Source organism: Sinocyclocheilus anshuiensis, unplaced genomic scaffold, assembly GCF_001515605.1.
Source record: "Sinocyclocheilus anshuiensis isolate Anshui unplaced genomic scaffold, SAMN03320099.WGS_v1.1 scaffold579, whole genome shotgun sequence".
NCBI lineage: Eukaryota > Metazoa > Chordata > Actinopteri > Cypriniformes > Cyprinidae > Sinocyclocheilus > Sinocyclocheilus anshuiensis.
This window is the reverse complement of record NW_015551075.1, coordinates 3884586-3901562: the sequence shown is the minus strand read 5'-3', so window position 1 is coordinate 3901562 and position 16977 is coordinate 3884586. Positions and strand designations below refer to the sequence as shown.

Sequence of the window (16977 nt, the reverse complement as noted above, 5' to 3'; positions counted from 1 at the left end):
GGTACCGAGAACCGTGGATTTTCACTGGTATTGGTACCGAATACTGAAATTTTGGTACCGTGACAACACTAGTATGGAAGTCGATGGCTACCGTTGTGTTCAACAGAAGAAATACATGTTTGGAACAACCAAATACACAAAACAATGTTCTTTTTAGCAGCATCATATGACCCCTTTAATATTGAGGATAGCAGAAAACATATGCAGAACACACTTTAGTATCTCTTGAAGCAAAACAAAGCAATGCAACACTCACAAGAATAAATGAAGACTCTACTCAACATAGGCCACTATGCTTTTTCAATTATACTTATTTCTTTAATGTATTATTCAGCCTATTCATCGACTCACCCTTCCTGCTGTCAATGAAGGGACTACTGGAGTTCACCAGCTCTTTGTCATTACTATAGGCCCTAATCTAAAATTCATAGCTTCAGATTGAAAAAAAATTATGTACATCAACGAACAATTCCACAATGAAGTGCATTACCTGCGCCTCTCCCAGGAAATGTCATTTGATGAACACACGTAATCAAAAAACAGGCCAAATAGTGGGAGAAAATCCAATTAACCAAAGCAGGAGCAGCTCTCTCAGGAAAATCTATATAGCATGAGGTAACTGGGAAACACCTAGCGTCAGATCCAGGGAGACCCCTGTTATTCCACAAACAATGGACCGTACACTAGCAGACGGATAGACCTATTCAAAACCACTGGTTTCGGTTAACAGACTATTGTGCAATACAAAATACAGTGCAATGTTCATATTGAATAAATGACTGATTCATATCAACCTTTTGATAACTTGAATATGCAATTAGTTACTTGAATTTTGCTTTTTAATGCCAACAATCTTCTTTATGTCACGGCGTGTGTTCGTCTCGGTGAAGGCGTAGTGTCCTAACAAGAGTTCATCATGCTGGAAAATTGGAAAACAGCAGCTGTGCTTTTTGCTACTTTAATTAATTCATGTTCTACTAGAATCCCAGGTGATCAGTTTTGCATATCTAATCGAGTGAAACCAAGAAGACGATGGAAAAAAAGCCCATCCACGAAGAATTTCAGCAAAATGAGTCTGTATATTTTAATAGTCCTCCAAGACTCTCCTTTAAGTCTGGGCGAGAAACAAAAATGCCCCTGAAGGATCCAGCTGGGCAACCAGGAAGCCCAAGCCTCATCTACTCGCTTCACGCTAGGATTTACACCAAGCAAAACATGTCATACTTGGACGGGCAAGCAAATGGGTATCCGTTTACATGTAAAATCAGATTCCCAAAGACGGAAGTGAAACATGGGCCTTAAGGAATCTCTAAGCCAATTAGTTCGGCTCTTGAGAGCAGAATGCACCTGAAACTGGATCGGATGCAAAGAACACTTAGGTTTGTGATGCCTTATTGTTATTTATTGTGCATTACTAGCTGTTTATTCTAGCATAAAATTTGCATGAGCGGTAATCTGCACTGAGAGGCTTAGTAAACCAAGGATTTGCTTTCAAATAAAACTAAATAAATCCCATTCTTACATCAACACCAAAACTCTGGCATCATTTTTCTCATGCTTCATTCCTACAAAGTCTAAAATGATCCTCAAGCTTTGTGGTCAGCACATGCATTTGCAAGCAGTCCTAAAGTAGACACACAAATCTCAGCACAAGTCAATTAAGCAGCCATTGCACCTGGTGCTATGCTATTGGGCCATATGCCAAGGGACGTGCATGGCCTCAGCGGACCATAAATCACTGGATAATGTGCAGCATGGCCAAGGTGAAAGTGGTCCAAGTTTCTCCTTTAGCATGAAAATAAAACTCTAAAAAGATTAAAAAGCTGCAAACCGCACTTGAAGAATCAGATACAGACACAATCCTGTTTGGAAACTGAAATATTTGAAAGCAAATTAGGGGCATTTAGGAAAAGATCAAGCACCTTTAAATTTAGGAAACGCTGTAGTTATACATAAGATATGACGTTATCTATCACCTCAAATCAAAGCACCAACCTTTTTCTGATCTTCCAGACCATGAATCACCTGCTTCCGCTTTGGGGGCTGAGATGTAGACGCCTCAGCTCCCTTCTCAGACATCTTCCAAAAACACTCCTTGAAGTATCCGCTGCACTTCTTCAAAAACAAATCCAATGCTCTCCGACCGGTTCCAGTATTCCCAAATCCAAAGTCCCTATGCAAGCAAGCTAATTCCCTTTGCCACAGTAATGTCCATTCATTCGTGCGATTCATTGAGTCTGGGGTAGGACAGACATGTGATCACACCATGGTGCATCCCTTCAGATGAAGCCCAGCACGGCTGCTCTGTGACAGGCATCGAGAAGGGGGGAAGGGCCCCTGTGACCAGCGACCCCAACTTCATAATTACACATTTCTGTATCACAAAGTCATTTTCCTGATGATCTGAAAGCTTCCAAATGACACAGCGGCATGTTCTTGCAGCTTTACATCACAGTCGGGTCTTGCACAAATCCAAAGATGCTATTTTTGCTCCAGAATTGGTCTTCTGACCCACATGCACCTAATGTAAAGAAGGGAAAAAAACAAAGCAAAACTAAATACAGTACAGGCAACTTGTCAAATAGTGAGATATACATATGCAAATGCATTATATTTTGTTCAAACTACAACTTGAATGAGAAAGACTGAGATGGCGCTAAACAAGCATGATTGCATACATTGATATTTATTTATTATATATTACAATATATCACAACTCATCATAAAACATCCTATAAACAACTAATAATCAAAAAGGCATTGGTCTAAATAAACTTTTCACCCTAAAACACAAATTCTACAGTTGAGATCTTGTGCAAGTTTGATTTCGATAACAATTTGCTCATAGGTAAGCGCAACACAAACAAATAATCATCTGAAGATTTGTTTTAAAATACTTTAAAACATTATTCTGACTTTTGCCATTTTGAATATGGATAAAGACTCTTAATTTAAGTAATCATATCTCTGCCATGCAGCCCCTCCTTCATAACACTCGCATTGTAGTCGAGATCCTTTGGTTCTTAAGTGATTCAATATAAAAATGTAACATTGCACAACAATTCAGACCGCAACGCTTATAGATAAGGTGTGATAAAGCGTATTCAACTCCGAAGCAGCTATGTAATGACGACAAACCAGAGGATAAAAGAGACAACTCACCCCAAACAAGAGCGCAGAGTGTCCGCGGAGGGATGCGGAGAGGAGCAGCAGTGGCAGGCAGTGCACGCGGGACCACAGCGGCTTCAATCCATCACATTACGTCTTTTCTCGCCGCTTCATGCCGCTGAACGTCTCCATGGAAACGTCCTCAGCGAAAGCGCACAGTGCCACCTGGTGGCAGACAAGGGCAGAGTCGCTAGAGGTATTTGATGCATCAACAATATAGCCTACCGTACTGCAAAAATGACATGATTAATAGTAAGATCTCATACAGTTTAACAAAAAACTTTTGCGAAAAATCAACTGAACTGTTGCGAAAAAGTCAATGAATAAAAGCAATGTGTACAAAAAAATAAAAATTTTATATATTTTAAAATGTAACATCCCTGTGATAACAAGGCTGTATGATCCTTCAGAAATAATTATATGCTGATTCAGTGTCCCAAGAAACATGCCTTCTTCTTATTAACACTGAAAACCATTCAACAGTTTGTGGTAAGATTCAAATAAATAAATAAATAGGATGCACTAAACTGATTCAAGGTGACAGTAAACACATTTATAATGTTACAAAAGATTTCTATTTCAAATAAATGTTCTTTTGAACTTTTTACTCATCAAATAATACAGAAAAAAAGGTATCACGATTTTCAGATTTTTTTTTTTCGTTTTGTGTGTGTGTTTTAAATAAAACAATAAGGAATGTTTCTTGAGCACCATATCAACACATTAGAATGATTTCTGAAGGATCGTGTGATCATCTGGTGAAAATTCACATTAAAATAAGCTTAACATAGATTAAGCTTTATTTAAAAATAAATAAAAAGCTTAAAATAATATTTCACAATATTGCTGTATTATATATAGGTCTCTATGTGTATATATACATACACATACAATATATGTGTGTGTGTGTGTATACATACATATATACACAAACACACACACATACATACATTATATATACTTTTCTCTCATTTGAGTGCATTTGTCTTCTGAAATAAGAAGGAAGTCGAGATGTGTAACAGCCAGGTTCACTGAGTTTTTACCCCCGGTGACCTGCTGTGGTAGTAGCAGCCGGAAGTCTGACTCCGCCTCCTGTCTGGTTCCTCCAGCTGTGATTGGCGGAGAGGCGAGCGGAGGCGGGGCGGCGTGTAGCGCGCTGTGTCCACTATCTAGGCGGGACAAATGGTCAGACTGATCAAATAAACTTGTTTTACTCCCTAGGAAACGGCCACATACAACTTTTCCTCAGATATGCATCAAAAGCTGTTTGTTTTCTCTCTGTATTCATTTTTTGGTTACATTAATGTGACTTAATTATTAAGAGTTAATTTACTGAAGTGTTGGATCCGATATTATTGGAGACCTGGAACTGTATACGTGTAAAACTTACCTGTACAGTATTCCTACGGATTTATGGGCACGACTGATGTCGAGTAGTATGTGAAAGTGGTACATTTCTCTTTTTGGGTGAGTAGCTTTTAAATTTTATGTTTTTTTTTTGTTTTAGTTTTAAAGTTACTCAATGGAGACTGGAGAGAAGTGTAATGGTATGTGGTTGGCTGTAAGCTTACGGACTTAGCTGGCTTCAGGCTCGTTTTGGCTTAACATATCCGCTTTAGTTAATAAAATTAATCGACAGATAATATTTGTCCGTATAATATAATACGTACGTTAATTTCATCCGATATCATACATTTAGGACACATGCCAGACTGGCGGCTCTTGGTAGTTTCGAACCCGCGCTAACTGGCTGTGAAACCCCTACTTTTGTGGTGTTATGAGCCAAAGTGACTACAATCTTGATCTAGGTGCATACGTATATAATATATAATTAGCTCCTGAGCGATAATTATGTACTTTATGCTCAATAAACTTATTATACAGCACGTAACGTTAGCAAATGAGTTATTAGCTACCTCTGCTGGTACTCTGGTCATTTCAAAAACTGCTTAATAGTTTATATAGACTGTTTGAATTGCTCAAAGCGCACGACCATCGGGCAGCTAAACGATTTCTTTAAAGTTAGTAACTTCCGGATTATATCTTTTGCAATCGGCCAGATTCCGCGCCAAGATTTCAAAAAGTGTGGAGGTGCGCGGGACGCGGTGAAGTCCCGCCTCCCCGCGCCGCACTTATTGGCTGCTGTCAGTTGGGGGCGTGTTTTCGTACGAGTTCTGCGTAGCCATTCGATGGAACGCTTGTCAGTTATTGCTATGCGCAAAAAAAAAATCAACACTGTAATTTGAAATCATAATACTTTTTAATTTATGCACATTGATTCACATCTGTTAAGTTTTAAAAATAAGTTGAGAAATTGTTGAACGTTATACCCGGACTGATCTTCACAATGTTGTCTCCAAGAATGTATAATGCTGTAAAGAAACGGTAGGACTGCTTTATTGAATGTAAATAATAATAAATGAACGTTGATTTTTGTAACGTTGCCTCGTGTGTTCTTTTCTTTAGGTGGAAAATGTCCAGTACATTATCAGAAGGTCAAAAACTAATCAGGAAACCTTTAAGAAGTCCATTCAAGGAAAGATCAGCAAATGACAAGGTCAGTTATAAATATTTTGGCTTGGCAGATATTATTGTCAGCAAATGAATGATTTGAAGAACCTATACAATTAACTTATACTCTAGATTAGGGGTCTCCAAACTCGGTCCTGGAGGGCCGGTGTCCTGCAGAGTTTAGCTCCAACCCTAATCAAACACACCTAAACCAGCTAATCAAAGTCTTACTAGGTATACTTGAAACGTCCAGGCAGATGTGTTGAGGCAAGTTGGAGCTAAACTCTACAGGACACCGGCCCTCCAGGACCAGGTTTGGAGACCTCTGCTCTAGTGCAAACAGTCCAAACAAGGGCCTGCAGGACAAAGTTGGTCTGTGTTGACCTTTGATTTGTCCAGCCATATCATATCACAAGAGGAGGGGAAAATAGGAAGAAAAAAAACAAGCCATCAATGCACATCTTCATTTGTTATTTAACTTTCTGTGTTCATATTTTTTGTATAATTTTTGCACTGAAATGTAGAGAATAAACATGTTTTAATGTAATATAGTTGAATATATTGCAACAATTATTTTTGCCCCACAACGCTCATTCTAGTTTGGTTTCTGGCCCTTTGTAATAAAAGGTTTGGGTAACTCTACTCTAGAAGTATTTCTTGAAAAAGAGTGTGATTATGATCATCAAGACCTCATGTGTTTTCTATGAAATAGGGGCATGTTTTTGTGGAACCACAAACACCACTAAAAAACGCAAGTAAGGCTTCAGAAGCTGCGTTACTGGGGAGTCATAAGAACATGGGGCCCCTGACAACACCTACTAAGGGTCTTGAGGCACCGTCAAGCGAACCCTGGACACCCACCTCCAACCTGAAGATGCTCATCAGTGCAGCCAGTCCTGAGATTCGCAACCGCGAAAAAGACCGTGTCGTAGACAGCGGTGAATCAGAAAACTCACAGGTATCAGTAAAAGTCTGTGCATGACATGCATCTCCCACTGTTTGTTGATTTACTATCCGTGTTGATAAAACGTTTTGATATATGTGTGTTTTTCATTGTCGTGCCACACAGGAGCCTGAACAAGGAGAAGAAGTAGAAAAGCTCCAAATAAGTCGTAAAGACAAAAGTCTGGGTTTGCTGTGTTACAAATTTATTGCAAGGTACCCAAACTACCCCAATCCCGCTGTAAACAACGACATCAGCCTCGACGATGTGGCGACAGAACTAAGTAAGTCATTCAATGCTCACACAAAACTACTTATTTCAGTCATGAAGCCGTGTTTCATCAATCCTAATTGCCTCTCAGATGTGGAACGACGTCGCATCTATGACATCATGAACGTTCTCGAGAGCCTAAACATGGTCAGCCGGCTGGCTAAGAACCGCTACACGTGGCATGGCCGGGTGAAACTTGCGCAAACACTTGCCATGCTGAAGCGAGCTGGCGAAGAGAACCGCTACGGCCAACTGATGCAGCAGATCCGTCAAAGGAGCCTAGAGCGAGAAGAGAGAGAGTTCGACTTGGACGGAGAGGAGAAGGAGAATGAAGAAATGTCTAGTTTTGAAATGGATGGAGACTCTGGTCAAGCAGAGCTTTCAGGAGCAGATCCTAAAGCAGGTAACATAATGTCCAACCATCTGCTTTAGGCAATACTGTGTTATTTCATCTATCTATGCATGATAGAAAGCCATTAGGTCTCATTTACAAATAATTGTGTGGATTATTTTGCATTTGTACAAACAGAAGAATTTCTCATGAAAAAATTCCTAATTCATTACACATGCATACACACATTAATTTGTTCTTAATTTCATTGTAATGTTAATGTTTGCATATAAGTCACATTTTATTAGATTGTTCAGAAATAATGTAAAATACTGTATGTTTTGCAAGCTTTTATCATTAATTGCATTATTTATATGTCACTTTGCAATGTAATTGCAGCACATTTCAACTTTTTTTTAAATGCATTTTACACAGACAAACCTTGCAGCTGCATACACACATTAATTTGTTCTTAATTTCATTGTAATGTTAATGTTTGCATATAAGTCACATTTTATTAGATTGTTCAGAAATAATGTAAAATACTGTATGTTTTGCAAGCTTGACATTAATTGCATTATTTATATGTCACTTTGCAATGTAATTGCAGCACATTTCAACTTTTTTTTTAATGCATTTTACACAGACAAACCTTGCAGCTCATCCTATAATGCAGCTTTTCTTATTCTTCACTGTATATGATGAAATGGATTTAAAACTTAACAGGATTTAAAACTTAAGAGTATGTGATTTTTACATGTGTGTGATTTCAATGAATCCTACTTTTTTCTTTTCTTTTTTTATTTAGAATACACTTTAGTATTAAAGAGACCCACTGACCTTGCTTTTTTTCTGCAGCTTCTGCGAACAGTCGTAAAGACAAATCTCTGAGAGTGATGAGTCAGAAGTTCGTCATGTTGTTCTTGGTGTCCAGCCCTCCTGTGGTCAGTCTCGAAATAGCTGCCAAGATCCTAATCGGTGAAGATCACGTGGTGGATCAGGACAAAAACAAGTTCAAAAGTGAGTGCTGCTCTCATCATGCATATAAAAAAACACTTTGAATCGTTATTTATAGTGGATGGCACATATGTTATCTATTTCATTTGGTGGTTGAAAACAGATACAAATCTTGCAAAAAGTGCATTAACAAGTGCACTCAACCAATAAAAACTGCTTTGAAGAAACTAATTCATTAATGCTTGAGTCTAAAACTCATCTGTAATTTAACTGTCTGTACATTGAAGATGGAATTGATTATCTGATTATCTCTTTTCTGATGGCAGCTAAGATCCGCAGACTTTATGACATTGCAAATGTTCTGAGCAGCCTAGAGCTGATCAAGAAAGTGCATGTGACTGAGGATAGAGGAAGAAAGCCTGCTTTCAAGTGGACTGGGCCAGAAGACTTACCATCTTTAAAGAGTGAGTGTACCATGTTTCACATGAAATCGTTCGTTATCCTACTTGTAGTGTTTATTTTAAGCAGTCTGCATATGTTCTTCTGTAATTTATTGTTATTAGTTATGTTTGTTTTACAGACCTGGGGACCTCAACTTCATCATCAGCATCACGGCCTCTGGAGTCTCGTTCCTCTGTTGACAACTGTGCTAAAAATCTCTTTTCCTCACCCAGAACAAAGCGAGGTTTTACTCGACATAATTCCTTAGTCAAGCTGGTAAAGAGCATACAAGATGACCGCAGAAAAATCAGCTCTGCACCTTCTAGTCCAGTTCAAATGAGAGGTGAGCCATAACTGTTTCATCGTGAGCAAGCAGCCAACTAATAGTCTTCTGTTTTCTGTGGGGATTTTCTACTTTCAGATGTCATCTGGTTGAAATCTCAAGACTCAAGTTTGCCTCCCAGCATGAGATTGTCTTTTTGAAATCTGACCACACAGACAAAATGATTTTTGGGGACTTATTGTTACAATTAAAAGCCTAACATGGAACACTGAAGACTGCAGTAATGGCTGCTGAAAATTCAGCTTTGCCATCACAGGAATAAATTACACTTTAAAATATATTAAAATAGAAAACAGTTATTTTAAATAGTTAAAATAATAGTTTAGGTATTTTAGATAAAATAAATGCTTTAAAATGAATTTGCATAGACAAATGCAGCCTTTGTGAGCATAGGAGACTTCAAAAACCCCAAACTTTTATCGATTTAGTAACATCCCTAGACTTTCACTACACCTGAAAACTAATGTCCTATCTCTTGTGTTATAGGTGACTCTGCAAATGGTGACTTCTACACAAACAAAATGGCTCATCTGGCTGCTATCTGCAAAAAGCAACTAGATGAACAATCAACGTAAGTAAACTTGTGTTTCTTAAGACCAGGACACACCAAGCCGATGGTCGGCCAACGTCAGGCCCTCGGCAAGCATCTGTCGGGCTAGTTTTTGTGAAGTGTTCCACACATCAGCTCACGTCGGCGGCAGTTTGCCCGATTCAACGTGTTGAATCAGCTTTAGGCCATCAGTGAGAGTGAGATCTCTGATTGGATGCTAGGTTTAGCGAACGTGTCAGTGCCCGAGAATTAAAGAGAAAGTGATGAAAACGAGCAAGTAAATGAAGGCGGCACAGACAGAAGGCTGTTCTAATGTTACGTGATCTTACCCAAGCATTCCAATATGAGAATATTTTCATTACAACATGAACCGCTTAAAATTAAGAAAGTTATCAACATGACAGATATTCAAAATGGTAAGCAAGCGCTGCTTTGTTTGCATATCATATATCTGCGTATGTCTCGTATATCCTTGTTTCGGTTTCTCCTTTTGAATGACTAATGCATACTATTGGTAGCTGCTGATATAGACAGTTAATTCCTCTCACGCAGGCGCAGAACGCCCGTGTTAGTTTGCAGACGGATGTAGTCTGAGCATTTTTTTAATTTGGTCTAGTCACCGCTAGTTCTTTGAAGTCGGCTTGGTGTGTCCCGGCCCTTAGAACAGAAAAAATACAATTAAATACCCATTTCAGACATAACACCTGTGGACTGGTCTTCCAGGGTCCATCGTATTCAGCCTAAGAATGAGGTGACAGATGCTCTAAATGGAAGCACTTCACAAGTATCTGAACTACCTGAATCCACGTCTGCTAGCAATCATCAGTCTCATGGGCCTTCGGAAATGCAGATCCCAGTTCTTCCCGCAGGGGCAATTCCATATCTTTCTACCAAGTGCTCCCCGATCATCCCGGTTCTGATACCTCAGCACCAGGCAGGCGGGTCATATGCTATTTACATGCACCCCACCTCTCTCAGACCGCAGCCCACCAGCCTAGCAGTCCGTTCGATGACATTTGAAAGCCCAGGAAGTGCAAACACAAAGACATCACTGGCTGCTACGACTAGCAGTAACCAAACCAACCAACCATCATCACACGGTAAAGAGCCGACAAGTCCCTCAACCGTTAAACGAGCATGTGGAGAAAAGAGCTTAGCGGGAAGTCCATCTAAACTGCAGCGGATAGAGCCAAGGGTGAGGTTATTTGTTTTTATTTATTGTTATATTTAATATAAGAAATAAGCATGATCACATACTGAATTAAATGTTTGAACGCATTTTAAGTTTGAATTGTCTTAAATTAACTGCTCAATACCTGCATTTTATGTGCTGATGTTACATGGATAAACAGTTTCAACCTTCTGGTGTGCATTTGCTTTTCAGAGTGTTTCTCCAAAACTGTGTGAGATTCTGCAAGCCCGCCTAAAGGCCCGTAGAGGGGCTTTTACCTCCACCCGGCCTTCCCCGAGAGCCCTGCACCTGGAGTTCTCCAAACCCTCTGAGAATCAGCCTCCCTCACTAATCACCGGCACAGCGCCTCTGGAGCACAGCTTGGAGACCTTCCTGGAGAAGGTTCAGACCTCCGACAATGAGGCCGGACTGACGCTTGACAGACCACCACAATCACAGGCCCAGAAGCTCAGCGTTCCCTTTCAGGATGTGGTGCTGCCATCTGGACACGTACATACAGAGGTAAGAGTACTACATACTACACTCTATGTGTGCAGGAACACTACACGTGTGCACCTTGTCTGTCTGATCTTCAAAATTCCTCATGCTGGAATGATCCAAATTGTTTTTAGGTTTTGTTTTTTTTTTTCTCACATGAGTTCTGGTCTTGACCCTAATTTCTCTCATTTGCATCAGACTTTGCTCCCCGCAGGTTATTTGATTCCGATCTCCCAGCAGTCCATTGTGAACTTCAGAGATCCACAATACTCCACTGGAGAAAGCTCTAAAGCCTCCACACCAACATACAACATCTATCACACCCCAACAGCAGGTATGCCAGCACCCAAGGTAACACATAAAAGTGTATATAATTATAGGAGGAGAAAAGCTATTCTTTCTAGTTATATTTCCATGACTAAATATTGATTTTCGGTAGAGTAAAACCTGTTTTTGAGATTCGATTTGTGAGTAAATTGTTCCAGTTTTAGGTTTTTTTTTTACTTGACACCGTTTTCAACTAAAAACAGAATTTTTTTAATGTGTTTTGCCCATTTATTACTCATTAACAGCGTTTTGGGGCCTGAAAACAGAAACTTTTGAAAACAGGTTTCAAAGGGCATGTTTTTGAAACATTTTTTATTGTCTCCGTGTAAACTACGATAATGTGAATTTGTGAAATACGGTGACGTCATGCGAATGTGTTTTACATGTTCAGTCTATAAGAATGAGAAAATATTTTTTTTTTAAAGAAAGTGACAACCACTGGCCTGGCATGCATAATACTGAATGATTAATTAGTGAATCTAGTCTGAATCCGTCTGATTTTGAAAAATACTTATCTAATAACCAAACAACTAGAAATATCAAGGATATTCAATGCTCAAAAAGTTCTGGAACTCAGATGAGACCTGTGAGAACTCAATTTGGCCCAAATTTAAGATAATGTCAAATAGTCCAAAATGTTTTACAATAAGCTACTATGATGCATAAAAAAGTGATGCAACTGACAATAATAAGCCCAAATGTGGGAAAAAAATGTTACAATAATAATAATAATTCCTGGTTTTGGACAAAATTGTTTTGGAGGACCAATGTCATTGACCGAAAGTAACATTTAATTAAGTGCTTCTCTGATGGCGCATTTTTTAATTTAGCAATATGTAAAATTTGTTCAGCTGAAATAACTTTTAATACGACTAGTTTAATTGATCACCTAAGATAATGACAACCTGAACAGCATGAGTTTCAAGAAAGAAATCATCTTTGGTTCATTCATTGCTATTCATTGATTGCTTACTATTAATAATAGTAAGCAAGTGTGTGCTGCATATTTTGTGCTTGTTAGGTTTGTTAGCTTAGCAACATTCAGTTGTTATGTTTCCATCACCCTGTTTTTGTGCGCATTTTGAAGTATCGCATCAGAAACAAGTGATGAAAATGCCAAATTTCGAGAGAGAAAAAATCCCTTTTTTTACGTTCGCTTAAGGAGGTTTTTGACTTGAACAAGGGTTAATGTGAATAATGGAAGATGGAAACGCATTTGCCAAATAAATTCTGAAGTAGCGAACATTAAACCCACGTGACTAATCAGCTGCTTCCAATTAGTCCGCTCGGCTGGTGTCTTTCCATTTTTTTATTTACTGTTGGCTACTAGGTTACCAATACCACAGTCAGCCACTCGAACAACTTTATGGAAATGCACCTAATTCACATTTGGATGGAAACCCAGCTAGTGAGCATTAGCTGAGTTACAAGGTTCTTGTGCGGAGCACTATTCATGTGTCAATGAAATGCAGGTAAACTTGCATGTGATGAATCGATCAATCACAGATGTATCCGTTCTTTCCAGGTTCCAGGCCTCCTCTTCCTCAAGAAATCACCCCCACCCGACTCCCTCTGAACCGGATACCGTCCATCTCTCCCTTCCCTTCTCAAGGGCATCGCATCCACAGCCCCAGTCCTGCCATTCTCAACTTCACCCTGCAGAACCTGGGCCTTATCCCCGGCACCAGCACACCAAACTCCACTCCTGAACAGGCCAGCTCGCTTCCATCTCCCCACCCGGGGCTCCCTCCACAGAGCATGATCTTTGTGAAGCCCATCTCACCTGCCCAAGCTCTGCAGCCGACCTCCATACACGGACAGCCCGTCACCCTCATCAGCATACCACAGGTACAGCCACGGCCAACTATGCAACAATATGGAACAAAAGTATAGCGTTAAGGGATAATGTACACTCAGCAATCCACTGTTGTAAAAATCCAAATCTAGTTTTACATAGTTTAAGTGAAATGATAATATTATGGATTGTTTTATAATAATAATTAATATTATAATTTGTTAAAATATTACATTAGACAAAATGGTTAACTGTTGTTCTTAACTGTTTTTAGAAAAATTGGATTAGAAAAATAAAATATTTTTTGTCTTCAAAAGACACCAGTATTGGCCGATGATAAAATATCAAGGATTTCTATAAAATAAAATAAAAAAGCATTTTATTATGTCTGTAGTATATGCCCATTCAAGTCACATTAAAGTTAGTTTTCCTATTGCTTAAAAATAAAATTTTGTTTGACCTACGTTACCGTTCAAAAGTTTGGTGTAAGATTTTTTTTTTTCATGAATTTTTAAAGAAATTAATACTTTTATTCAGTAAGACTGAATTAAATTGATTAAAAGTGACATTTATAATCTTACAAAAGATTTCTGTTTCAAATAAAGGCTGTTCTTTTCATTCAAGTTTCTATTAATCAAAGTATACCTTCAATACCATGACTGAAGTGCCCTTGAGCAAGGCACCGAACCCCCAACTGCTCCCCGGGCGCCGCAGCATAAATGGCTGCCCACTGCTCCGGGTGTGTGTTCACAGTGTGTGTGTGTTCACTGCTGTGTGTGTGCACTTAGGATGGGATAAATGCAGAGCACTAATTCCTAGTATGGGTCACCATACTTGGCCACATGTCACGTCACTTTTGTATCCTGATGTATAGTGGTTTTCACTTAAATATTAAGCGGCAACACTGATAAAAACTAAAATGTTTTTGAGCAGCAAGTCAGCATATATTAGACTGATTTCTGAAGGATCATGTGATACTAAAGACTAGGGCTGTCGCGATTCGTCGATTTTATTCGACTATTCGATTTTTAAAAATCCTCGACTTCATTTTGCTCGCGTCGACTAACCGGCAAAATACCAGAAGTGGCGCATTTCACAGACGAGAATGTATAAAACACATTATTAGTCTGTTTTCCAAGGCTGCATGATATATTAAACCCATTTAAAAATCATAATTAAGCATAATTATGCTATGATTTAATTCATTATTTGCGATGCAGTTCTAATACAGTATATGCACTTTAATTATTTACATGCGTGTAGGTTAAGTACATGCATCACACGGCGGCTCCGTTCACAGTAGTTCCACAATAAAAGCTCAAACCCTCACTCTGAGTTTACACGTTTTGATGTCCACATATTCATTTAATGAATTAACAGTGGCTATAGCATTTCTGTCCTGAAGAAATGGCCAAATATTATTTTAATAATCAAAAGCATCTCCAATTAATTGATTTTATTTTATTTTTTAAAAGTACTTTTTTTTTTCAGAAATACTGCACATTTACATTTTTCTCCTAAATTAATTCTGGTAAATAATATTTCTGGTAAATACTCCTTTAAAAGGTGTTTTTTGATTATAATTGTATTATTAGTAGACTAGAACACGTGGATATGTTGTCGTTCGTACACTATAATACTGAACTTTGATTTCAGTGATTTGGACTATGAGATGGACACTTGCTTCTTGCACTTTGTTGCACTTTACTTTTTTACTTTTGGATTTCATTTGGTTTAATGAAATATAGTTTAATAAAATATTCTTAAGTAAAATTGTTGATTTTATTTATTTATTTTTTATTATTTGTTTTTTGTTGCGGAAAATGAATCGTTTAGATTAATCGACTAATCGATAAATTAGTCGATAGATTAATCGAAATAAAAATAGTAATTAGTGGCAGCCCTACTGAAGACTGGAGTAATGATGCTGAAAATTCAGCTTCACATCACAGTAATAAATTACATTTGAAAATATATTCAAATTACATTTCTTTAAGCAGTTTTTTAAAACTGTAATAATATTTATAATATTTCACAATAACGGTTTTTACTGGATTTTTGATCAAATAAGCCTCGGTGAACATAAGAGACTTTGAAAAACATTTAAAAATCTCACCGACTCCAAGCTTTTAAACAATAGTGTAAATTCCATTTTTCTTGGAGCCTCCCTGGGTTTGTGCGAGTAGTCCTTTGTTGTTTAAAACAGTCATTTGCATATTTACTCTCTTTCTCCTGCAGCCTTTAGTAACCACACCTAAAGGTGCCTGTCAACACCTCCAGCAGAGTTTCTTTCACACACCCGTCTCCTTCCCTACTGTAACCAACACTGCGGCTCCCAGAAACCTCTACATACCTCAGAGAAAGCTTGATGTGAGTCCAGGGGACACCTAAGACCTTCACACTGACCATCATCACACCTGCAGTCCGTACGCTGCTAAAAAACACTGTTCTGTTTGAGCCATTGTGTGTGCTTGTTATTTGTCTTTGAGCATTTTTATGTTTTTCTCTTTTTATACTGTTACTTTACTGTAGGGTCTGCATTCACTTCATATGAATCTGTGGTGCTTCATTCTTTTTACTGCCGAGGCTCTTGAGGAAGGCAGGACAGCAAACATGGTGCTGTTTGACAAGACAGTTGAGGGTTTATTTGCAAAATAAAAGCACAATGCAGGGTTTTTTTTTATTTTTTATTAAATATGCTGTAAATTGTGGGTTAAAAAAAAGGAAGAATGAACAAAAAAATGGTCTAAAATTCTAATTTCAGGGATTCTAGGAATTGCCAAGATTTTTTTTAATTGTTGCGTGTGGCATTGCCTTAAAGTGTTAAAGTACCACAGTATATTAAATTGCCATAACTTGGCATTGTGTTATGACGTATTAATATGGGAGAATGTTAGATTAAGGGTGTTATTAAATATTGTAGATGTATTTTATGTTAATAAAATCTAGTAATATTATTATCTGCACATCATTAATTTGAACTGCCTTTACAATCTGATTTCTATGTAATAATAAAGATAAATGAATGTGCTCCACTCTTGTGTTTACTTAATAGTTGGTGAAATGTTTAGCGGAATTGCCTTCCGCTATTTAAAATTTCTTTATCTTTGTGAACGTGTTCTAGTATTGATTCATTTTAGTGAATCAGCATATTTCAATGAATCCAAAGTTCCTAGAGCTCCTTGTATTTTTGTTGTTAAACCTTTGTGATAACCATCTTTATTAACTTGAAATGTATTTCTCAGTTCCAATGTGAAAATGACCTTTATATACTTTGAATGTGCCTTTAGAACTACTTTAGACCGACACTTTATAATCGATTAAGATACAGAAATGCATTGTTTCATGTGGTTAACGGTTAATACATATCATATTGTCATATCAAAGTCAGTAGAACAATGAAGATTAAACTCACCATCATCACTTTAAAGTAACCCTAACTTTGAACATAATCAAGTAAATTTAATTTGTACTTTCATCCAACTTTATATAAAGTGTTGGGCAATAATATAGTAACATTTTGCAACTAAATAAAAAAAAAACCCGGCAGTTGAGATTTGCTATAAGCCATACATTTAGTCTGTTTCTCACCATTGGGAACAACTCTGCTCCTGAAAGCCACCTACCTGCAGATTTCAGTTCCAATCCTACTACAACACACCTGTCTGTCAT

The 16977-nt window shown here is 38.0% G+C and overlaps 1 protein-coding gene across 2 annotated transcripts; it reads left to right on the top strand.

The window, feature by feature from the left end:
* The first annotated feature begins 4401 nt into the window (after nucleotides 1–4401).
* LOC107662311 (transcription factor E2F8-like) lies at nucleotides 4402–15971 on the top strand. Of its 2 annotated transcripts, XM_016452297.1 has the most exons (14): nucleotides 5485–5553; nucleotides 5635–5725; nucleotides 6392–6637; nucleotides 6749–6905; nucleotides 6984–7295; nucleotides 8082–8243; nucleotides 8507–8644; nucleotides 8761–8964; nucleotides 9451–9535; nucleotides 10238–10709; nucleotides 10899–11207; nucleotides 11382–11517; nucleotides 13036–13358; nucleotides 15544–15971. In XM_016452297.1, the coding sequence occupies exons 1-14, from the start codon at nucleotides 5516–5518 to the stop codon at nucleotides 15694–15696; spliced, it is 2826 nt and encodes a 941-aa protein (XP_016307783.1). In that variant the 5' UTR covers nucleotides 5485–5515; the 3' UTR covers nucleotides 15697–15971. The 2 variants fall into 2 exon arrangements, with proteins under 2 accessions (XP_016307782.1, XP_016307783.1); XM_016452296.1 differs by lacking the exon at nucleotides 5485–5553 and adding an exon at nucleotides 4402–4635 and having other exon boundaries at nucleotides 6749–7295.
* Nucleotides 15972–16977: the final 1006 nt, after the last annotated feature.